At 54.0% G+C, this 24025-nt stretch overlaps 2 protein-coding genes across 2 annotated transcripts; both read right to left on the bottom strand.

Moving 5' to 3' along the window:
• Positions 1-1042: 1042 nt before the first annotated feature.
• Positions 1043-2782, bottom strand: LOC131207938 (homeotic protein labial-like). Its single transcript, XM_058200574.1, has 3 exons — positions 2587-2782; positions 2122-2394; positions 1043-2004 (listed from the first exon to the last, which is right to left on the bottom strand). The coding sequence occupies exons 1-3, from the start codon at positions 2780-2782 to the stop codon at positions 1043-1045; spliced, it is 1431 nt and encodes a 476-aa protein (XP_058056557.1).
• Positions 2783-2812: 30 nt separating this feature from the next.
• Positions 2813-23754, bottom strand: LOC131210933 (LIM/homeobox protein Lhx2). The gene is made up of 3 exons (XM_058204258.1): positions 23523-23754; positions 23274-23427; positions 2813-3191 (listed from the first exon to the last, which is right to left on the bottom strand). The coding sequence occupies exons 1-3, from the start codon at positions 23752-23754 to the stop codon at positions 2813-2815; spliced, it is 765 nt and encodes a 254-aa protein (XP_058060241.1).
• Between the last annotated feature and the right edge of the window lie 271 nt (positions 23755-24025).

Here is a 24025-nt window from a genome sequence, read left to right as displayed (position 1 = left end):
CGAATAATTTACACATGCTTTTCTGTCGGGCACCCCTCCACCTGGAGCCTTCTGCCCCCGTCCGATCAGCGCTGAATCGAGCACGATCCAGGCGCATCATGCCACTCCGCGCTCTTCCGACTGCCTTCCCTTGTCTTTCCTGTCGCACAATCGCGTCTTAAAAGCAAAACGGTTCGTGTTTTTTTTATAAATTAAATAACAAAAAGTTAGTATCCGTCTTTGCTTCGCCCGCGCGCCCAACACGGTTCAGGTTCGTGGCGATGGCGTTTTGGTTTGAAGAAGATGGAAGCAAACGAGAGAATGAGCTTCGTCCCCGCTGCTAGAGGTTTATTAGCAAGCTTCCGCGGGATTCGACACTTTGGACCCTCTCCTTGGTTCTCGTGTGCAATTGGGCTCTTCTCCGCTGCCGTGTCGTTAGCAATGCTTCGCAAATCTCTGTTGCGGTTGAGTTAGAGCTTCTAAAGGATAGTTTTTTTTTACAATTATCTTAACACTACAGCTTTCACTTCGCACGTGGTTACAAGCATTCCTCTCCCGTCGCTACTCCCTTCTTTAGTGTGTCTCTCTTCCTCTACGTGCGGTCTTCTTTCTTCTCATTAATATTTTAATCATTTCTACACTGTCCTGGCGGCATCCCGCCAATCACTTGTGACTTATTGGAAATTGAAAAGAGACAAAAATTCGATTCGATATACACGGGCGGGTGGTGGTACATACATACACATAGTTCGGGCCCGCTTCCCGCTAGTATCGCCGCACGCCGCCGGTGCGCGTGCGTCGCAATGCATCCTCTCTAGGACCTCCGCGCCTGTGACAACCTGGGTTCCTTTCGGTTTCGGTTTGCTTAGCTTTCTATTACAACTAGTCGCCTCGATCGCACTCTATCCACTAGCATTATTTAACATCACATTACGATTCGTCGTGGTTTTTCTTTTCGATAGCTTAGCGTTCACTTCCCTTGTTCATCATTACCACCTGAACGGACTCGATGATCGCGGGCTGCTCGCCGTAAAACAAATGGCACCAAACTGGAAGTGTGTTCTTAGAGGATCGTGTACCCGTCCTCGTTGCTATCGTTGTCGTGATCGTGCAGCTCGGACGTGAGCGTCGAGGTGCCAGTCAGCGGCGACGACAGCTTGTCCGGTTCGTCGGGATCGTTCGCGTTGGACGACCCACCGCCACCGTTGGACCCGCCTCCGGGTGCACCACCGTTGACGGTCGTGGTGCTCGCGCTAGCGACGCTAGTGACCGACGCCGACGCGCTAGGATTAAGGCTGGGGTGATGCGGGTGAAGGTGCGGCTGCAGTTGCATTTGGTGATTGTGCATATGTTGCTGATGATGGTGGTGGTGATGTTGATGGTTGTGTCCCAGCGACTGATGGTGATGCTGGTGGAGGTGGCCGCCCGCCGAAGGATCGCCACTCGCCGCGTCAACGCCACTGTTTGGTTCGTGTTTGCTGTTGACTCCAGCACCGTTGCCGTTGGCCAGACTATTCATAATTGAGCTTCCACGGGCAGCGGCCGCCATCGACAGCATGGCGGCGGCCGTCGGATCCGTCGCCCCCGGGGCTTGCTTCGACCCGCGCATACAACTGTTGCCATCGGCGCTGCTGGAATCACCGTAGCCGGTCGCATGCAGATTGTTCATGAAGGCGAGGGCCGTCGACACGACCGTCGGCGTGGTGGTGGTGGTGGCAGCCGTCGATGGCTGTGAACTGCCGCCGGCCGAGCTTCCACCGCTTCCGATCGACGACGGTGTCAAGGGTGGCGTGTAGAGGTCGCCGAACGAAAGCTCCTTCTTAATCTGCGTGCCGTTGGGCGGTGCGTTCGGCGGTTGCATCTGCTGCTGGTGGTGCTGCGCGGCTGCCGGCGTTCCGTAGTCATAGCAGGGCTTCAGCAATCCGCCGCCAGCCTGCGGGTAACCGTTGAACGGAGTGACCCCACCGTTGGCGCCACCGTATTTGGCGTGAAGCGCTTGGCCGCTGGCGGAATTGTAATTCGAGCCTCCGGCACCAGCAGCAAGGTGATTATGATGGGCATGGTGGTGGTGCTGGTGCTGCTGCTGCTGCTGATGATGGGGATGCTGTTGCTGTTGATGCTGCTGCTGCTGCTGCTGCTGACCGTGCTGATGTTGCTGGGGTTGGTTGTGCAACTGTTGCTGATGGTGGAGCGTGGACAGGACGCCTTCCGATTGGAGCAGCTGCTGATAGTTGCGTAGGGCGGCCGAGGACGCCGCGTTCGGTGGATGGCCGGCAGCGGCGGCTGCGGCCACCGCCGAGTAGTCGTCGATCGAGGACAGTTTGCGCATCAGGCCCATCTCCTTGCCGTACAGGTGGCTGTAGAGCGACTGGCCATCGGGTGTCTGGGGGCCCCCGTTGCCAGCGGCTGCTGCGGCTGCGGCCGCCGCAGCCGCCACAGCGACGGCGGCCGCCGAAGAGCCGCCACCAGCGGCGAGTGGCGATCCGTTGAGACGGGCGAGCGCCAGGTTGCGCTGGGTGGCGAGATCGAGATCGTCCAGCATGACGCCGGCAGCGGCCGCGGCGGCTGCAGCGGCGGCGGCTGCTGCTGCGGCGGCTGCGGCCGCACTTCCGGGGGTGGCGCCCGCCGCCGAAGCGGACGCCCGGCCGGCCATCAACACCGAGAGGGCTTCGTCCACCCCGACGAGGCCCTGCTGCGAGGCGGTCGGGGCGCCGCCGCCGACCAGCGATAACGCTTGCTGCGAGGAGGGAAGGGAAGGTGGCGGAGGCTGCGGCTGGGGCTGCGGTACGGGCGGACGCTTCATCTTCGGCGGACGACCCAGCCGGGGACCATCTCAGTCCCGCGAGCGCCGCGGTCGGCCCACCTTGCCCTTGCGCAGCGGCGGGTTCGTCGCGTTGTTGGTCGTCTTCACCAGCTTGTGCCAGTCCGGTTCGCACACCAGGCTGCCCCCCAGCATGTAGTACCGGTCGCCCTGCACCAGGTGGCTGCCGCACTTCGAGCACTGGAAGCACTTCAGGTGAAACACGTGGTGCTGCGGCACCGACTGGCCGTTGTTGTTGTTGTTGTTGTTGTTGGCGGCCCCGTTTTGGTTGTTGTTGTTGGCGGCGGCATTCAGGTTGTTGTTTATCGTCGTGTGGGACGTCGTCCGCATCACGAACTCGTTGGCGGGTATCGTCTGGTGGCAGGCGGAACACGCCCCACTTCCGAAGAGCCTGCGGATGAGGAACGAAGAAGCCGAGGCGGGAAATTCATTAATTATGTTGTTCTCTAATTGATAAAACAGTTTGCTAACCATTTAATTGCGGGAAAAATAATTCGACAGAAAGGATGCGAAAAAAAACAAAGTCACACTGAATGGTATAATAAGTACCGACCCAACCGGAAACGGAGGAAAAAAACGGCAGCCCGCGCAAAAAAATACCGACACGCACACACACCACAAAAGGTGAGACCTCTTCAACACTCCGGGGACGCGTCCAACTGTAAACACCGGAAGTGGCGTTGAGTCGAGTTGAGCGAGAATAAATATCGCAAAAAAGGGGCCCGCGAACTGAAGAGAGTAATAAACAGAGCAAAGAAAAGATGGGGAGAGAGAGAGCGCGGGAGAAAGCAAACAAGAAAAAAAAGAGAATAAATATTCCGAGTTCCGAGCGTCGTCCCCGGGGGTCCGTCAGGAAAAGAACTGGAACCAAAACAGAACATGAGGTTTTCTTTTTTTTCGGCGAGCAAAAAAACCGCGGACTAAGGACACGCCGGACACGAACGTCTTTTCGGACGCCCGAGCCGCCGGCCGGCCGTCTGCGGTCGTAATCTTCGAGAGAAGAAGCTCATCCATCTCGGGGGCACCGCAAAGAACCGCTCTCTCTCTCTCTCACACACTCCCAACCCGGCGGGGAGCTTTACTGTGGTCCTTCGGCTGCTGGAGCCGTACCACCTTCTTTTGGCGTGGCGTTCTGTGCTCTGGCCACTTCTCGCTTCGCTTCAGGTAAGTGTGTCGGAGGAAGTGTCGTTTCTTTCACCGGCCGTCCTTACTTCCGGGCGGGCGCGGTAGAGGCGTTGAAGCGAACGCATTTGTAACGATTCGTGTAATCGGCGGTGCTTGACATCGGTCGCTGGCTGCAATGTCCTCCTGTGGCAGCCGCGCCGAAAGGAAAGGACAGTGGGATTACAGAAGGCGACACAAACTTCCCACAAACCGACATTATTATTGATGATGATGTTGTTGATGGTGATGTCTGTCTGGCACAGTAAATATGTTTTACATGGCCACTCGCGCTTCTCTTTCGATGCCCGCGTCTTCTGCTGCTCTTGCTTCGGGAAAGAAACCGAGCAATCAATGGCCGCCAGTGTTGTGTACGTAAAAGGATTACGGGAACGCCCGCCGCCAGCCAGTGGGGACGTGACGGGCGGAAAATCAGTGATTTGAATACAAATACGGAACCCAGAGCGCCACGGCTTCCCTTCCGATTACTTCACCCAGTAGCCGAGCGGTGGAAGGGATCAAAAGAACACTCTCATACACGCGTACCGCCGTGAAGGATCCCCGACTTCACCGACGGCGGGGCCGGGAAATTACGGGAAATTTGTTTGATCAACCTTGTAAACACAAACAGCCCCGGAACCCGAATGAGCATGCTTGCTTTCCCACACCCCCCACAAACGGAACCGAGTGGACAGAAAGCCGAAGAAAGAATTACGCCCAACACAGGACAGGGCAGTGAGTGAGAGAGCGATGGTAAGAAAGAACAGCAGCAAATGGCGTGAGGAAAATTGTTTGGCAAACAACGCCGTGTGGTGCGCTTTCCACGCCACGAAGGAAGGTTTTTCCCGGCCCAGGAACATCCCCGGCAAGTGAGTGTGTCGGCTTCAAACGCTCCGCTCTTTTCAGGACGTTCAGGAGTGCTTTCGGTGGGATGGCAGCATAAATTGGTTGCAGTCGGTTGCATCGAATGCACTTCGGTGCAATTAATGATGCTGCATACTCTCAGTGAGTCTCAGTAAAGGGTAGCTCTTGATTGTGGTCAGATTGTTGACGGTTGCGATAATTTATGGCATTTATAAGAACTTATTAAATTTTATTTATTGAAAGAAATTTATTAAATTTCGATGAACAGCTCCCTAATATTGTTTAGCTTTATCGCTATGTAAAGCTATAAATTATACAAAAACTGGCGCTACACACCTTTGCTTCACTACTTTGTGGTCCACGAAGTATTACACCGAGACAACCTTTTCCCCGCATGCTTCTATTCCGCTCATCGAAGTGCACGTTGACTTCCGATCCAAGAGCGCGCACAGTTTGTTAATTAATAGGCGGCCCACAACACGATCGGAAGTCAGAGCCCCCTCTCAGTGGGGCGTCTTCAAAGAACCGAGAAGCCGAGAAGCAGGACACGGCCACCATCCACCACACCTTCCCCGTGGGGGCCATTATTCAGAGTGCGATAATTGAGCCATTGTTTGCCTCTAATTATGCATGCTACTCCTATGCAAACAACACTCACTCCGGAACCGGGGATGGGCGGCGTCGGATGTTGCTGTCGACGTCACCGTCGTCATCAAACTTTGCCGGAAGCAAAACTTTACCGTCACGGCGAAGGTGTGAACGTTAAATCTAATTCCACCACACACGCGGGGACATGGACACACTCGGACACACTGAAGGCGAGGACAACGGGTCGCTCATTAGCAATATTCCTGCACGTCCGTCCATCCGTCCGTCCGTCCGTCCGTCCGTTCAGGAGTTTTCGAGTTTAAATTAACAACTCAACGCTTCATTTGATGTGGAACCGGGCGTCCTTCTGTACCTTCTTAGGGCACGCATCGAGCTACATCCTGCCGTCGGGAAGGATTGAAGGCTTTCGGCCCCCAGCGCTGTTAATTACACCAACAACGATCGATAGAGCGAAGATATAAGCCATCAGCCGCCGGCTGATTGGCGGATAGCATAACTAAAGGCGCTATTGACGCTCTAGGCGGGCGGCCATTAGCAGAGCTCAAACTCAAAAACCCAGAGGCTGAGTGATCGAAAGTGAGGTTGATACGAAAAATGTGACACTTTATTGCTCAGCTGAACCCTCAGTTCTCCCATGATGCCATCGCCGCCGTGTTGATAAGAAAATGAGCATCAAAACGGTGTGACACTGTGTGAGGGCCGCCGACCACAGACCCATAATGAGCCGGGCAAACGTGTCTTCGAGGCCACAAAAGGTGCAGGCCACAGTCCTAATGGAATGTGTTTCGGGGGACACGATAGCACCCGCACTCAGCACCACCGTTCACGTGCCATCAAAAATGGCACTCACGAAACCATCAACGTCGATTACGACCACAACCACCGGCTGCGTCGTGTGCCTACTAACCTGCCGGGTTCCGAAGTGTGCAGTGCAACGTACAAGTGGCAACGTCGCTCGTTAGTTGACACACAGTGGCCGCCGCATGCCGCGTGAACTTCACTCACGCGAACCGAGAGCGAGATGAAAGTGCGATCTTTGCCCTCGGGGGCGGCCGTGACGGCGGCGAGAAAAGGATTGAGCCTTCGCACCGTGGCTCACGACGACGAGCTTCACTATCAAATATCCCGACGGGGACGACCCCGAGGGCCCACGTGGCTGTCCCCCCGCATCGGAAAGTGGTGCCGAGTTTCACGGGCGCCTCCTCTGCCCCAAAGCGGCAGGCTCTACACCACCGCCAAGAGACGCATCATGTTACGCCCGCGGCACCGAGAGCAGGTCGGCCACCGGAGGGCCCGGGTAATTAATTTGTTAATTAATTAATTAATAAGATAAGTTAATTAAGGAACATGATAGTTGGGACGGACAGGGCGGGCGGGCGGCGGGTCGTTTGATGCGACGCTTGTCGAAGACATCGCCGGTTGAAGCCGCACAAGGGTCCTTCGAGAGCACCGAGGCCAGTGAGCTATTCTCCTCCGCGGCGGCGGCGGCGGCGTTCACCCGCCCACTCTAGGGGGGGTTTTGGGGGGAAGTTTAACTTCCATCCTTTTTTGTTTTACTTTTCAACCTCCTAATTAGTGTGCCCGGGCCGGTAATTGCGCACGGACCGGCACCGCGTTCGTTAGTGAACCAGTGAACCGGGTTCTGTTTCCAGGTGGAAAAGGGTCGTCGGATCTAGGAAGCACCATGCGCCTCCATGAGCGCTTCGGGTGGATGGAATCGAGTGCAACACACTCAGTGTCATTCGATAAACCATTTTAAAACCTTCAACTCGTACCTTTTAAGCAGATCTTCGAGTTTGATCGATCGAACACTCGAAGGAACTGAGCAAAAAAGCTTTGGCAAGATTGGAACCTTTTCAAACTCTTCACACTTTAACGCAAGTTTCCCAGCAAACACGCTTATTAGGGGGCCAACCGCCGCCGGAAGCGGAATGTAAACACAATCTCGTTAACCATTTTCGGAGCCCTCGGGCGGTGGCAAGTGATTTTATTCGGTCGAGCAACTCCGCTCCCGTCGCTCTTCTAGCTTTTGGCCCGTCGGAGCACGAGAGCACGGCGGCAAAAGTGAGACATACGCCAGGGGGCTTCAAAGCGCTTAGCAGCGTGCAGGAAGGCAGACAGGAAGGAAGGAGCGCCACGCTTTTATTTACCGGCATAAATCAAAAACCGGTGACATTCGCTGATTTATGTTCAATTCTGTTTACCATCTGACATTCCGGTTTTTCATTCGCCGTTTTGTCGCGTTGGTCGATTTGTCCGAATCAAAGGCCACAAATTGCTCTGCTGCTGCTGCTGCTGCTGCTGCTGTGAGGGCAGAGTTGTCTGGGAAGAACAGGACTTCAAGTACAGCAGCCGAGCGATGCACACATCGTCAAACGGGCGGCATTCTGCCGAGCGATGCAACACACTTAAAGGATACGCTTTTTGGCTTTTCCGAACAAAAGAAGGATTGACACCGACAACTCCGGGAGACATTCAGGCGTTCGCGCGAGATAGACTAAAAACTGATCAATTTACAAAATTCGTTTTCCACCGGTTATGCTTCCGCATAAGCGGCAAGTTGTCAAGCAGGTTGTCGGATTCACCGGTAGTAGTGAGAGTGAGAAAGGCTATCCCGCAATCAGAGGGCGAGTAATCGTTAGCAATAATCATCGACCCAGCAGCAGAGACCGGGGCGCGGAACTGGTGTGTGGAGCGGCACAACAAATAATAATAACGAACCAAGTCGGGGGCCAGCAGCTCGCTAAAGATGAAGAATCTTCGTCACCTTTCAACAATCGTTAAGCTTCGGTGCTCTCCGTGTGCTCCGTTCCACGGGCACGGCAGCACGGTGGATGGGGCCCGTGGCCACAGAATGGCGGTGGCGGATACCAACGGCAACCGGCTAACGATGTCGATTATTATTATTATTGTTGTAACCACCATCATTCGCCGTCATCGCCATCATCATCATCATCGTCGCTAGTGAGTGCGCGGCGGTGGTGGCAACATCGCCACAACATCAGTGGCAGTCGACACTGTAGAGCGTTATTATTATGGTTACCGGAGATGAGCGGCCGCGGCCGGAGCTTTCGGGATTGTCCTTCGTTGGCTTTCCGCCACTGGGCTGGACTCTCTACTTTATCGCTTCAAAGAGTCACTTCTTCAAGCTGTGCACCTTTTATGTGTATTTGTAGTAAAACATTGGAAGCCGCACAGCTCATCTCCAAATAACCAGAAGGATGCCACACATCGAATCATGATCACAATCACATCATAATTGTGCACGGCATCACTTTCTGTCGCTTCGGAATGTTCCTGCCCCGACGGTGCCCTGCCCCTGCCCCGAATGGAAGCGAGACAGGAACTCGAGACAGACACCTTGGGAATGAATTTGGATGAACGAGAGCAAACGAGGAAAAATGTAAAGGCCTTCCTGGGGCCAAAGTTCCTCCGGGCGTTCCTCGAACGAGATTTTCTTGGGGTCTTCCCGAGATGTACATGCGGCGAGACGGAGGACACCGTCACTGGTTGCCAGGATCTGGGAAAGTGATTTGAAAACTAGTGGCGCACAAAAAGTACGCCAGCAAAATGGCACTAACATTGGGACGGAGCAGCAATTGGGGGGCTTGGTGTTCCGACGACGACGACGACGAGAAACAGGAACGTCCCGTGCCGTCCGGAACACCAACACACACCAGACACGCACAGGACGCACACCACACCAGTCATCAGCCCAACGCTCCGGTTGCTCCGTCCGCTCCGACGGCGGCGGCACAAATTAATGTGCCATAGAAAAGTTGCAGGAATAGAAAATCAAATACAATTGTGTGATTGAAAATCATGACACACGGGCGCTCCATGAATGGGGACGAAATTTTCGCTTCGTCCTTGCGCCACGTCGGGCACCGGAAAGGCAAGAGCGCGGAGTGCGGAGTGAGTGTGGCACCAGGTGGGACCGACCACGACGATAATGATGATGAGGGGCGAGGCAATGGGGATGACTGGGGCCAGATCATGAAGGACGATGATTTTTATCAACCGGTTGCACCGACGTACTAAGCTGAGCTTAAAGTGTGTTAATGTTTGCGAAACGTGATTGCGAATGGCTTTTCAAAGACACTTAACAGGAAATTATTTATTTAATCAACAGAAGAGATAATTATTTGAAATAATTACATTAAAGTTGAACAAATGTCCATTGACACGTTATCAGCTGTTGTCAGCCATTTTCCGTGGAGATCTCGCAGGACAATCGACGCACCTTAATCAACAGACTCTCAGGCGAAGGCAACTGACGTACGGCGCACCCCAACAGACCCTCTGGTGGCGAAATAGGTTATTAATAATGGTAGCCATGCTGGGGACACCAGCCCACTGGGCAGCCCAGCTTCTCGCTTCATCGTCTCGTGATCGTTACCGATTCTGACCCGGCTGGCCACCAACGGGTAGCTGACTGTCGTGCGACTGTCGAGCACAGAAAAAAGAGGAAACATATTTAATAAAGCTCCACCTAATGGTCTTCGCATTTCGACCCCGACACCCATCCAACTGTTCCCATTCCATCTTGAGGCTACATTCGCCAAGAAAGCCCTCGGAGAAACGGAGCGAGAATTAGAGCGACAAAATGATGGTCCATAGGAGCCAGCCGCATGGTGGTCCCGGGAGTGAATGAGAAAGAAGAAGAATCTGCTGGGCCGATCAGATGAGCGAGGGGCGCAGAGCAACCCCGGGCGGGACGGGACGCGGCACGACTCCACGACAGTCGAGAGGTTGAAAAATGAAGCTTAATATCATCGCACCATAATTTGTGGCAATTGTTGCTCCGATTTAATGTTGATTACTGCGCTTTGTTTCTGCGCCCGGCACACGGCTGACGGCTTGGGCAGGGATCACTGCTTAATAACGGGAGACGAATGGAGTCCTTTGGCGTTGTGGCGCAGAAGACACGAGCTGGTAGAGAGCTGGTAATTTAGTTGCAATTGTACGAGATTGAAGATAGTTTTAATTAAACGAGAAACTCAGACTCAGAGTGTGCTGGTGGGAACGGAATTTGAAAGAGTGATCATCCTCAGCATTCCCAGAAATCTGCTCTCGGTGTCCTTCGGCTTCGGGAGACTGGGCGAATGGGAAACTCTCCTTAGCCTTCAACCGGGTTTTGTTCCATGACCCTCACACAATTATGCAGTGATTTGATTGGAAGGAAAAAACAGGTGCCAGACCGAACCACAGCCATACGTTTGCTGCCTGCGCTATGCTCCAGCAGCAGGAGCATTCGGCACAGGGTGGAACTCTCCGGGGAGTTAAGCCGCTCCCGATGTTTGCTTCCTTTCGAAGTGCACTCTCGATAGCTCTTATCCCAGTGTCTGCTTTCGATGGATTCACTCTCTCTCTCTCTCTCTGTCTCTCTGTCGCTCCATCTTTTCATTTTATTATCTCCCCGAGTTCCGATGGAGGCGCACGGTGACTCACAAATCTTATCCGTCAATATCGTTAAAAGTTTCCCGTTCGGCACAGTGCGGTCCTCTCGGGGTCGTTTTCTTGTGGCCGAAAGGGGCAGACGCCAAACTAATTGCGCACTGGCAGTGATATTTCACAACCAACCAACTTCGTCCGGGCGCATCCATTTATCATCACTTAAATTAATTTTATCGCATGTTTCGGTTGCCTCGCAGGATGAACGGTTGCTGCGCGGAAACCTTGTGCCTTCCCGTGGTTCCTTGTGTCTCGCGGCGGAACAGGCGAGGCAACAAATTTACATCCACCAAAGGATACGGCACAGAAGCGAGAGAAGAAAAGGCGCACGGCGAATGGGATTTCGCAATCTCTTCCCGACGATTTCCCAAGCTGCGCCGAGAGCCGGGGCTGCTGCTGACTGCTGGTCAATAAAGCTCGATCAGTTCCCGGTCGGAATTTTACAGCCTCCTGGTCGGGACGAGCGCACTCACTGACGATATAAATTGGAACGATCGAAGATTGGATGCTGATGATGATGCCGCGATGATGGGCGGCGTTGGGTTACCGCGGGGAAACTTCCACTTTGCGGCCGTATGTTTTCGGAAAACTCACGCGTGAGAGCGAGAGAGATAGAGCGAGCGAGCGAGCGAGCGAGTGGTGAAAATTCATTAGAGATTATAGAAACGAAAACGACTGCTGCACCGGCAGCCGTGCAGCCAGCCATCGGGAAGAAAGGTTCCTTCGGGGGGGGCCCTCGACTGCTGCATCCGAGAGGGAACCACCGGGCTTTGTTTCAGGCAGGCGCTTTTCGCACTCCCGGTTCTTCCCCCCAGGACGTCCTGTGTGCTCGTCGGCTTGGGATCAATTTTCTTCGTCTCGATGGTTTACCATCTCCGGTCCGCAGTCTAGTCCGTAGCCGCAGAGGAGCCCGATGACGATGGTTGCTTCTTGCCAACAATACCAAACGCTTGGCAATGAATAACTGTGTAATGATGATGATCACGCCCGCCCAACGACCCTCTCTCTCTCTCTCTCTCGCTGTGTGTCGGGGGGTGTTGGATGATGATTCCATGTTGAGCTAATTTTGCTGATTGAATTTAGGTTCATTTGCTGAAGGGATTTTGTGGGTTTTGTCTGTCGGATGAGAGCGCAGGTACGGTGGAGCGCGTCATTTAATTGAATTATCGCTCAGGACCTCAACTCGAGACCGAGGAGCCACACGCCAAGATTCACCTGTTGGGCCGGTGAATTGATTAAATTGCCATGAATATGACGGCGGAGGACACGGCACCGTGTTCCCGATATGCTGCTGCGGCGGCATCGATTTCTCGTACACCACAATTGATAATGAGCATGCCACCGGGAACGTCGTGATGTATGAAACGGCTCACAAGTCTAATATTGAGAAGAGACAGATGACTGACACCCACACGGACAGATAGTGAAATGAATTGTCAAAAGTTGGCAATCGGCGGCGGATGCAATTATAAAAGAAAAATGCATCCAATAAAGCCGCCACTGGTTGATAATAGAGCGACATCATCTGTCATCGTCGCGCTCTACCCAATAATGCCGGAACATGCGTAGGAACAACAATCAATTGAAGTGTTGTCGTAACAACGCCGACGAACCCGGCGCAAAGAGCGCAAAAAATATAAGCAGACCGGAAGATCGATGGCACAGCGAGGAGGCGAAAGCAGGAACCGAAGAAAAAGGATTTCCTACCAACCGGTGCGCGGCTCGGCTCGGCTCTTCCTGATGTTTTTCCTCATTAGTCGCTAACGAACCCCAATCATTCAGCACACAATTTGCGTGCGCCATAAGGATGGCGACGCATTATGCGAGGCCACGCGGCTCCGATCTCCGCGGCCGGGCCAGGAGGTTGCACTCGTCCCCCGGCGTTGCATTTCGGGGCCACACTCTGTTGCTCCTTCCGCTGGAACGAAGGCAGGGTTCTTGCCTCGCACGCTGTTTCTCGGGTGTTGTTGCCAAGCTCCAACTTTCCCCAACCGACCGGCGGGGACCGGCAATCAGAGATCGCAAACGTGTCGAAGAGCAAATTAAAACAAATCTGAACTCTGCCACCAGCACCGGACCCCCGCGAGAGGTCACGGTGCAGTCGTGGGGCGAGGCTCCCTAAAGACTATACTTAGCCGACTGGGGCGGGCATCCCTGGGCCCTCGGGAACGAGGGGCCCAACACACAATGTAGCACATTGTGTAGGCCCGCGGCCCGCACGTCCTACCACACCCAGCTTCGGGTGCGTAGCTTCGGGTCTCGTTTGTTGGTAATTTATGATTTTTTCTGCCTCGCTCCGATTCGGGAGACGCCGGTCGAGAAGGTTCGGGGTAATAACGGGGTGCTCGGGCCCTCGGTGGTGGCCGAAAACAGCGAGAGTTCAGGTGAAAACTTTGGCCACGGGGAAACGGGGATCGGGAAAGCCGTGATTAGCCCCTTCGGACCGGCGAATCGAGACGGGTCCCCCCGCCGCATAACAAGCGGCAAACAAACGAAACAAATCAATTGTGCACAGTGTGTCCTGTTTTTGCGCCTTGTCCCTGCCCATTGCTTCGGAGCAAAAAAGTCGCCAAGACGACGCGGTGCGTCTCGGGGGTCGGCCCCAGGAGCGCCAATTGCAGCGTTGCAACGTGCAATTATTGCCCGGCGTTGGTGCGAGCGAAACAGGGCGACCAATGAATTGTTGCTTAATTTTCCACCCATTTTCTTTCGCCCCACCGTTCGTGGAGCCAGCGGTTGCATTCGCAGCTGCACAGCTGCAACTGCCACGCCGAGGACGAACGGGACCCACAACAGAGCGAGAGAGAGAGAGTGCGGCGAAGTGAAACTTGCATCAATGTAACATTTAATTGGGTCGTGAGAAGAAGGATTACGGGGTGTTGGCGAGTTGAAAGCTTTTAATGGTATTTTGATTCGTTTTCATGCACAGTAAAAGTGCAGTCGAGGACTGTTTCTCGGGGACACGCGCCACGGCTGGGAGTTTTGTCGAGTGGCTTATGCTACACTTTCGCTCTTTTACCGACTGTAACTTCTCACGTTGGGATTGAAAATTCGCTTCGAAGTTCTTCGCAGGACCACCAAACATCTCACCAAAGGACCCAACACAATTTGATTACGTTCCAACGGGACCCCCGTGCCAAGATTGAAGGCTTAGAGGAAGAGGGACTTTTTTATTCCTTCCCGTACGAGGGACGAAGGTTGATGCAGGAAGCCCAGGACGAAGAGGCCGCGGTCGATGTCCGGGGACGGGGGCGCAAATTGGTGGTCCCTCAAGGGAAACTGAACCCCACGACGACCACACAGCCCGTCTCTCTCGGTGGCATAGGTGAAGCAGCAAAACCAATTACACTTCATCCGTCAATGTTGGCGCGCTCCGATCCGATGCAGCATCGGGTTAGCCGGATCACGGGCAATGAGAGCAGGGAAATTAAAGTATTATCCTTCTGGAAGGGCGCGGACTCCGGAGAGGGACGATATTGAACGGGAGACGAATGACAGCTTCGAGTCGGTAACCGACGTCAACCCTCGTCAATTAGAAAAGCCCGCAATGGGGAGAACGTCAAAACTCTCACCAAAAAAAGCGAATCGAAATTTTCCCGACCGCAACAGCGAGAACGAAAGAGACAGAGAGATAGTGAGATTAAGGGACCGTGGAGGTCGGGATACTGACCGCCGTTGGTCACGTCGTTGGCCGCCCCTACATCAAGACGATTGGCTGTAGAAGAAGGAAGGGCGCGCTTATGTGGCCCAAAGCATCAGTTTCTCCAGACACAAACATTTTCCACACATGAGAGGAACTGGCCACATAGAGACAGAGAGAGAGCGCGATCGGATAATGGAAGGAATTAAATTTTGAGCAACATTTTTTTTGGATGACTTTACCGGTTTTCGTTACATTCCCTCGGGAGGTCGGCGGCGTGGTGCACTGGTGGCGTTTCGAGTGAATAATTAAATTTATTCGATCGAATTCCGTGTTACTGAGGGTGATGATCCTTGTGCTGCCGGCGGATTAATTGAAATGCAATGCCCAGAAGATGTCAATTAAGCCACCGACCCCAGCCGGGAGGCGCGCCGGCTTTTGGTGGGAAGCAATTGATTGATCACACTTTTCCGATAGTTCACAGTGGGCCCGTCCGTGGGCGGTCGGTGGAAGCTAATAGCATTAAGTTATGCTTTGGGGCCGGGGCCCATAAATGCAGAACATCACGAACGAATGTTTTAATTAATTGAGCGAATGTTGCAAGGGAAACATTGGTGTTTCGGTGTTTTACATTCACTCCACCATGGCAGGACTTGCGAGACAGAGAGAGAAAGAAAGAGTGATAGAAAGGGAGAGCGAGAGTATTATGTTTTTCCAATTAAAACCAAATCAAACCGAGTTCAGTGAAAGAGGTTTCAGTTCGTCCTTCGACCTTTTTGGAGTCCCCTTTCGAATCCAGGGTTTTCCACTGTCCGAACTGGCTGTCCCTAAGGCTGCCAGCACCCTGCGCTGGTGCTTGATGAAGAACTTAATTTCGACAATTCAGAAGTATCAGTAGCAACGGCATCTAGTGCGGAATTTTGGATGTTTTTTATTAAAATTTAGATTTTGTTATACAATTTGCAAAACGAGTAGCTCCGTGCCAAGTACCGGTCTCTCTCTCTCTCTCTCTCTCTCTCTCTCAGCCGGATGACACATGCAAGCGGTCGTCGATCGCCAATGCCACCGTTGGAAGCACCGGCGACGATTTCCAAATGATTTTATTAAGAAGGACTCGTTGGCGTCGACAGAACACAAAAACTGTTGGGCACAGCCCTCGTCCGGGCCACCGGGCACTCGCGCATAGGCCTCCGATTTTCATTATTGCACTTCGGGCCGGTGGAACAATCCCTTAAACTAATTGCATATCAGCGACCTCGCGGCGGTCCGCACGTGCCGCGTCAAGGGGTTCCACCGTCCTTGCCAAACTACTCTCTGCCGGGTGCACACTCGCGTAGTTCGTTTAAAAATCAAATTAAAAAATTCATATATTGTTTAGAACCCCGCACAGCACCACCACCAGGTCGATGGTCATTTCGATGGTGGTGCTGGTTCTTATTGCAGATTTCGGGTCCGGTGCGAAAAACTGCCCTTGCCGTACCACGGATCGCATTCCTTCGTTTGGTGTGGCCCCTCTGCCATTGGTAAGGATCCGGTCAAAAAAAAGCAGAACACAAATGCATTCGCAACGCGTGGCCCTCGAGAGTGCCCAGCACGTCGTCGTCGTCGTCGTCATCGGGTGCATTCGGTCCCCGCTCTCCTCCCTCGCCACGATCTAATTCCACGCCACGGTGAGAGCCGGATAGCGCACAATGCACACCACAGCTAACAAACTCCGGCGGGAGCGCGTTTAGAGAGGTCCTTTTGTCGCAGAGCCCCTGCACTAATTGGAATAGCACTACACAACCTGCAGAGCACGAGTGGGAACGGTACGCGCGCGGCCCAAAATCCATCATAAAATCCGGGACGCGAACACTTCGAGAGGATCGCGGCGCACTGCCCGTGAGAAGTACCGTGGCGGATTAAAACAAAAGATTGATTGAATTTCTGTGACTTCATTTCACGCGATACGCGCACCGCACCGCACCCGAAGGTGCCCAGCGCAGGACCGGCGTGGTCTGCCGATCAATTTGTTTGACACGTTCACCGCGGCCCTTTTTTCCCGCTTTTCGAGGCGGACGGCGGACAAACCTGGACACCCAGCGCGCGCGGATATTAGATCCGCAGACCGAAGCCGAAGTCGAGGAAAAACGGACTGAAAAAGCGCAACACTCGCGGGAAACACAAATTGTCCGGCGCGCTCCGAGCCACCGGCCGCCAATAAATTCCATAAAAACGTGAGGCTCGTGATTGATTATGACTAGGCAAACAATCGGGCCGGCCGGCCGCTGATAAAGTTGCGCACCGCGCCGCCAGGAAAACTATGGGTTTTTCGGTGCACTCAAAAATAGGCCAACATTTGAACCGGGGGCCCCGGGCACAGGTTGCAGAGCGAACAAATTGAATTCTAGTCGGACCTCCGAGGTCGAGAGCAAACCTAGTTAGGACCTTTTTTAGCTCCGCCATCATGGCCGTGTGTTTATTAATTTCAAAAAAATACTTCAAACAAAACGGAGTCCCCAACACCGCTGGAGAAAAAAAGGATGCAATTAAAGTTATTATTTTTCTTGCGTCACGACGACGCACATCGAGGGGGTATATCGGAGGAATTAAAGGTTATTGTGCTCTCCCCTCCTGCTGTCCCGGCGCCTCGGAACTCGCCGTCGGGCGTCGGGCATAATGAGCGAGGGGAACAGCATCAAATCAAACAAAACCGGAGGGCACCAAGCGAAAGGATATGCTCGCGTCATTATCACCGGGCGCGCGCATAACGAGTTTCATAACACCGCCCGAGCAGCGGCGAGAGTGTTTAAAGGCTTTAATGTTGGCCGTGCGCGCGTTCACATCTTGCTTCACCGTCCACCACCACCAGCCGCCACCATCATCATTATCAGCGGCGGCGGCCTAACGAAGCGCGGCGCGGTTGTGCGTTGCCGGTTTGACGGCATCGGGCATCGGGATCACTTCCTGCTTCCGGTGGTCCCGGTGTTTTCTGTTTCTTTTCGCGCACGGAAATTCGCGGCCCCATTATTCGCGCGACAAACAGACAACATTTGATTGCTTTCATTAGCGCAGGGCAGGCGATCGGCGGCCGGGGAGCGCTTCTTGGCGTCTGGCGTCTCGTTCAAGAACCGTTTAAGAAGGGACGAACGAAGGGCCATCACACCCTCGCGTCAAGGGCGATAAAAGAAAGGACGAACGCCCGGGGATGATGTTGGTGAGTTAGTTGAGCAGAAGAAAGGAACGGAAAATGTCTCATAATTTCCACCCAACCGATTTCATTTTTGCGCAAACAAACGCCGTGATCGAAAGGAATATGCGGCGGGCTGTGCTTTGGACCTATACTCGAGTGCAGCATTTAGAAACGCACTTTCTGTCGGTTCGTGCTGGGGTCGCATCGGAACCGACCCACCACCATTGACGACCGGTGATCGGTGTAACATAACGGATGATGGTGTGCGGGCGCATCATCACCCATCATCATCATCATCGTGGGCCGAGTGTCCAACGGGCGACAGCGATCCGGCGGCCTCGTTGTGGCCGGCTCGTAATTTAATTAATGGAACCACAAACATCCGTAATTATCCTATCCTAGGACCCCGCCTTCCCCGTCAGTCCATTCGGTTCACCCGTCGGCTCCGATCACGATCCCCGGGGCACGCGGAACCCGCAATTTGCGGCGTGGTTACAATGTTTCAATTTGCAGCCGCCGGTGCCTCAAATTGGGGGTATATTTGCTAATTTGAGCACGTTTCGAACGTTCACCAACACAACCAGCTCGGGGAACCAACCACCCTGCGCCATCCGGGCTGGTCGGGCCAAAAACATGACGGATGAGCGGCGGAAAGAGAACTCGATGCTCATTACGGGAAACCCGTCCGGAGCCTCCTCCGGGAGGCCGGCAGAAGGGGAGGAACAGCAGCGGGCAGGACTGCATTCGTAATTGGAAGTATTCTCTTCGTCCCCGGCGGTGGTAAGATCTTGATGATCTTATCTCGCCGCACTCGATTCGATTCGAGACTTTTTTGTGCGTCGGGTTTGTGTACTAGACGCTTCCATAAAACCTGGATGCATTTTACAGGATGAGCTACATTAACATAAATACGAAAACAATCGCCAGGTAATTTATATTGTCTCCATATCCAACCATAGAAGGGCCACTTCGGGCTTCTAGGCGAGTCGCCTAATCGAACGCCGATAAGCGCAACAATGCTCCGCCGCAATTAACACGCCGCCGCTGCGCTGGACCTACAATAGGGTCGCGTCTTCCGTCTTATCGCAAAGTCCAATCAAACTGCATCCGATCGGGTTCAGCGACGCCGACGGTCACGGGGAACAAGGAACGGAAACCGGTAGCCAGCTCCGGCTCCGGTTCATTAAGCGCACTGATTAGTGGGGGCCACCTCTTTTTAATTTGCGCGCAATACGCTTCTCTTCGGCGTTCGCCCTGCCGTCGACACGTGGTGGGTGACCAGCGCACCAGAACACAACATTGTAGCATCATTAGCCGCCGCCACCGATCGCGGCCGCCCCGAAATGAAGAAGGCAGACGGCGGGCGGGGGGAGGAAGGGCTGGCGGGGTGAGATATGATACCGGCACAAGACGCTCAAAAGCGCAGCACACGGCGAACGATCGTGCGTTTCTTAAGGGCGCCCAGAATGTGGGAATTGATTGATCGGAGCCCGGCACGACCGCCGCCTCGTCAGTTTAGGCCATCATTAGCGAAGGTGCCTCTCGGAACCGATTCGTTATCGTGTCCGCTTCGGGCCAGGAACCCGGCCCGGGCTCTATAAACATATTGATTTCGAATTGTGTGTCCCGTAGTAAGATGCAATTCCGAACCTCGATGCCTCGGTGCATTTGTGCAACTGCGCAGCTCCCTCCTAATCATCCCGCCACTGATTACGACTACATTGTTCGACCCTAATTGGTGGACGACGATCGACCATCGAAGGGAAAGTAGCGGAGAGACAGAGAGAGAGAAACGAACAGAGGCTGGCGCTGGAAACAAATCGCCACAATTGGTGCGTTTGTGGCTCAGCCGAAATGTCGGGCCGGGTTGGCTGGGTGCAATTAGAGTTTGCATTGTTGCACACGTTGATTAGCAACAATTGAGACCCACGGTAACCACGCAGCCAGCAGGTCCAAAAGGCCCGCCGTAATGAAGGTGAAGTAGTAATGGCGCAGCGCACCAAGGCTCGCATTTCCTTTTTCAGGCTTTTTTTTGGGGTGAGAAAGAATTTGGGTCCCACTTTTTTCCCGCTTCTAGAGGTCAATCACATCACCACCGGACGCGGAATGATTGATGAAAATATATTTGCATTACAAAAAACCCAGGGCGACGTTTTTTTTCCGTTGGTCACTGTTCGTTCGTTAGAAACTATGTAATTTCGGGACCGCATCATTAGACGTCCGGGGTCTTACGAAGGACACACACTGATTTATGACACGGCGGCATCGAAGGGTGATTGAAAGGAATGTCAGCAATGTCCCTTTTCTTATTCGAGCTTCTTGGCCGAGGCACGAATCCTGTCGTTTCTTTTTACTATGCGCTCGGCCAAACGCCACAATGTTTCTGGCGATGGCGACCATCGATGTGTGGGGAAGAAAAATTGAAATCATATTGCAATGGTCCACATCCCAATTGGCCGCCAGAGGGACTACTGGACGACGAGTGCGCTGATGAACGTCGCAATCAGCGAGAACCGGGGGGCGGCCGGCCATGTCGTGGTGGCCCCGACAAACCGGAACCGCGACCGACGCGCGTTCCGAGGCATCTCCCCCCACTGTCCGGTGGACGAAAGCGGATTACCACCGGCCGCTGCTGATGAGCAGCCCGGGCGATGGCGTCCGAAGAATGTAAAGCTTGATTGAATGTGTTTCCCCCGGTTGGTGCCGGATGAAGTTCGCCCAAAAAAAAAACGGCCGAAAAGGACCAACATCGCAAACACACATCCGTACACGTACACGTCGGTTGTGGTGGCTGGCTGATGAATCATTTTGCCATTTCCTTGGCGAGGGCTGCTGCTGGCGAGCGAACGCGGGTTCTAAGGTTCGTTAAGGGAGTCCCGCACCCATACACACCGAGGTCGGGAAACTCCTCCACACGTCGTCGATTGACACTTCAGCCAGCCAGCCAGCCGATCTGCCGATGCCGAAAGGTGGTGCGCGCCAGTTGTGTCTCCGTGGGGAAGTCAAGCACGCAGCACGCAACACCATTTGCCGGCTTCACATCGAAGGCAAGGGCAAGACTTCCCCATTCAGCAAAGGGGAGCCGGAGCGATCGGCCACCGGGCATAACGAACCTAACGGAGCGAGTAACTTTGGGCGCAACAAAACACCGGAAATCGAGACGATTGATAAGTTCGTGGAGCTCGCGGAGTGGCCGAATGAGGGACTCCACTCCTTGGGTGGACGCTCCCCTTCTGAAGGGCGCAGACGATTTGGTGAACCAATCCAATTAGAATATTTTTAGGGATTTTCATCCTCGTCCTGGGATACTTTTCAATCCAGCCCAAAGCGAAGGACCAGTCCCGGGTCGGTTCGTACTGCGTTTGCGTGTGTGAACCGAAGCCGGCCGGGGCCATGTGTGGGTGATTCTCCCTTCGTCACCTCAACCACAGCGCAGAGCACCCTTTCCCAGGAGCAGAGCACACGCGCCAGACGCGCGCTGATCCCGCCGGCCCGGGAAAGAGACCTCACCAGCCAGTCAAGTCTGCCAAGAGTTTCTAATTGACATTTTCTTAATTAAATTAGCAGTATTATGATTCAATTACTCAGACGACCACCAGCCAGACCCGGTTGGTGGCGGCGACGGGACACACGTGTTGAGGACGCTAGCCGACGGGAAAGCCACAAAAGCGAAGCCTCACTCTCACTGTGGGGTTCTCGGGCTATAGCTTTGGCTGAGCTTTCAACCACTTACTGGGGAACTGCCGACGGCCTCCGGGCCAGAGTCGTGCGGATTAGTAAAGAAGAAGAGCGTACGAAGGAACTTGTTCAAAAAAAAAAGCAACCCCCCAAAGACACGTTCCAAGAAGGGTTGGCAACGGGCGGATAGAGACCGTCGGTCGTCAATCTTGATCGATCATAATTGCTCTGACCCTCTCTCTCTCTCTCTCTCTCCGTGACCAAGAGTTCGTGAGCTGCAGACCTGATGTCGTTCCGCCAGGCAGAGGTCACGGAACCGGGGACCAGGGGTTGGTGGCCCGGGTGTCCCGGACGTTCCATCACCACATAAAATTCTGATGCCAGCAGCAGCCCCCGAACCGTGGAGCATAAAACTTCCAGCGTCCGAACTTCCCAAAAACATGCGGGAACCTCCCCATCGGCTAAAAGCCGTCACGTGTCACTTGGTTCCCAATGTTGCTGAGTGTGCCGTGCAGTTGTGTCTTCCCGGAACAGTGCAGCCCTGGGGTCGTGGCACAATTTCGTAATTAGCTTGATGCAGTAATAAACTCAATCGACCCCGGCTCGAGGGGAAGGGATCTTATTTTGGGTGCCTGTGTGTGCGCGCGTATGCTCTGTGCTATGCTTCCGGTCCCGAGGGATACCCGCCCGGACTCTGGGCTGGGCTGGGATGGAAAAGTTGAGGACAGTCCATTTTTTTTATTTCTATTTGTGTCTCACTGGCCTCCGGGGCACGTACGCATGACGCCATCTCTCGCTCTTCTACAGGAAGCAAGATCGGGACACCGACGGACGGAACGGAACGCATTCCACACGCGCGTCTAGACGAGGAGCATAAATAATGGACCAAATAAAAAAAAAGAACTCGATTATTCTAAGTAAATGAGCTAAAACATCGTCAACGTTTTAGCGCAACCCGTCGGGCAAGTATGATTCCGTGAGCTGAACGGACCCCGAACCAGCATCTCTCAGCGCGAGCCCGGAAGATTAGGCCAAGTTGGAGCACTTTTTGGATTAATTTGCGTAGCGCAACTCTACACCATAAAACACGACATAACTTACTCCCAAAGCGCTCGGGCTCGCGAGTGGTAAACAAACACGCGTTCTGGGACACGCTGACTAGCACACGACCCTCGCTTCCTTTAAGCTCCAGCAAACCCCCACAGCGCCTCGAAGAATTAGAATCCAGCGGCGGCGGCGACCGCGATGGGACGGAAACATAAAACCTCGCGCGGCCATGAATGGGATCAAATTTCGGTTGGATTTCGGGTTTGTTTTGATTTCTGGTCTGGTCCGCTCTCTCTTTCTCGCTCCCGCGCGCCCAAAACCAGAATAAGCCTGGAAACCTGAAAATCTTGAGAACGTGCGTTCGTTGCGGTGAAGAACGAAATAGGCACATCTAAGACTTCGCTCGGCACGGTGTGTGTATTTTTGGGTCCGATTTTTGATACTTGACGGACAAGAGCTCATTGTTCCGGCGGCGAGGTTCGCAGACACGGCAGAACCCGCCCGTGGCCCGAGACGATCATTAACGGTCTCCGCTCTCAAGTGTTGCGCTCAAGGCGGTGGTAGTAATGAATAATCCCCGTCCTTCTTGTGGCTTGTGGCCTAAGAAACGCAGCCATCCCTCCGCCCGAGTCCCATTGCGGACCGGAGCATATCCGCAGGATGGCAGGCGAAAACCGGCGTGGCGCGGTCGACCGCAGGGCGGCCTATCGAATTACAGGACCTGGGTTTTTTGTGTGCGTCACGCATAGATGCTGCTAAATCGACGGAATCGAAGCGTCTAGAGGTCCGGGTGCTGTTTTGGCACCAGGAGGTGAATTGCGTCGATCGAATGCGTTTGTTTCACCCACCTCGAATAGTCCGCTTTGCAGAGGATCATGCCGCTGCGGGTGTAGCAACTGGAACCGATGTCGGCCAGCATCGCGCCGCAGCAGGAGCATTTCAGGCAGGAGTTGTGCCAATACCGATCGAGGGCGTGCAGGAAGAAGCGTTCCGTGATTTTGCCTGCGGAGCGAGAATGGAGTTTGTGTTTTTAAAAGTAGCCGCCAATCCGCCGAAAAAGGCGCAAAATTTACAAAAGAATCGAAAGCGCAACTTACCACCACATCCCGCACAGTGCTTAACGGGGCCACCGCCGTTGCCGCTGTTCATCTGATGGAATCCTTGCTGGCCGTCCATCTGGCTGACCATGGAGTTGGGGCCACCGCCACCACCGCCGCCGCCACCGTGACCATTGTGGTGCGGGGTCAGCTGCGAGTAGCTGCCGGCGTTATCCGGGCTGGGCGAGTGGGGCGAGGACAGATCCGAGTACGGATGGTAGTGGGGATTCATTGCTATTGACGCGGCCAGTTTGACGGATTTTTGGTTTCGCGTTGGTCGTAACGGCGTCGTTCCGTCGACGAGACACACGACCAGGCGCGCAACGTTTCGGTTAAAGAGCGGGACGCACGAATCACCCGTGATCGCGATCGCGGACGTGGGAAGGATTTACTAACGTCACTAACGGATATTCACCGTACACCGAACCAAACCATTCACCGAACACTGTTTTTATGAGCGCGTATTCGTTCAAGTTGATGATATTCGTCCTTAGGATGGTTTC

Source organism: Anopheles bellator, chromosome 2, assembly GCF_943735745.2.
Source record: "Anopheles bellator chromosome 2, idAnoBellAS_SP24_06.2, whole genome shotgun sequence".
Lineage (NCBI taxonomy): Eukaryota > Metazoa > Arthropoda > Insecta > Diptera > Culicidae > Anopheles > Anopheles bellator.
Note: the sequence above shows the minus strand (reverse complement) of the source record. Positions and strands in the feature narration are given on the sequence as shown.

Bases quoted from the DNA above. Each gene is read 5' to 3' on its own strand.
- LOC131207938 (XM_058200574.1), bottom strand. From the start codon at position 2,782: ATGAAGCGTCCGCCCGTACCGCAGCCCCAGCCGCAGCCTCCGCCACCT. The intron at 2,395-2,586 runs GTGCGGCCGCAG...CGGCGGCCGCAG, and splicing joins GGCGGGCGCCACCCCCGGAA to CCGCAGCAGCCGCTGGCAAC. The intron at 2,005-2,121 runs GTCAGCAGCAGC...CTGGTGCCGGAG, and splicing joins ACCCCAGCAACATCAGCACG to GCTCGAATTACAATTCCGCC.
- LOC131210933 (XM_058204258.1), bottom strand. From the start codon at position 23,754: ATGAATCCCCACTACCATCCGTACTCGGATCTGTCCTCGCCCCACTCG. The intron at 23,428-23,522 runs GTAAGTTGCGCT...CTCGCTCCGCAG, and splicing joins GCACTGTGCGGGATGTGGTG to GCAAAATCACGGAACGCTTC. The intron at 3,192-23,273 runs GTGGGTGAAACA...CCTCATCCGCAG, and splicing joins TGCAAAGCGGACTATTCGAG to GCTCTTCGGAAGTGGGGCGT.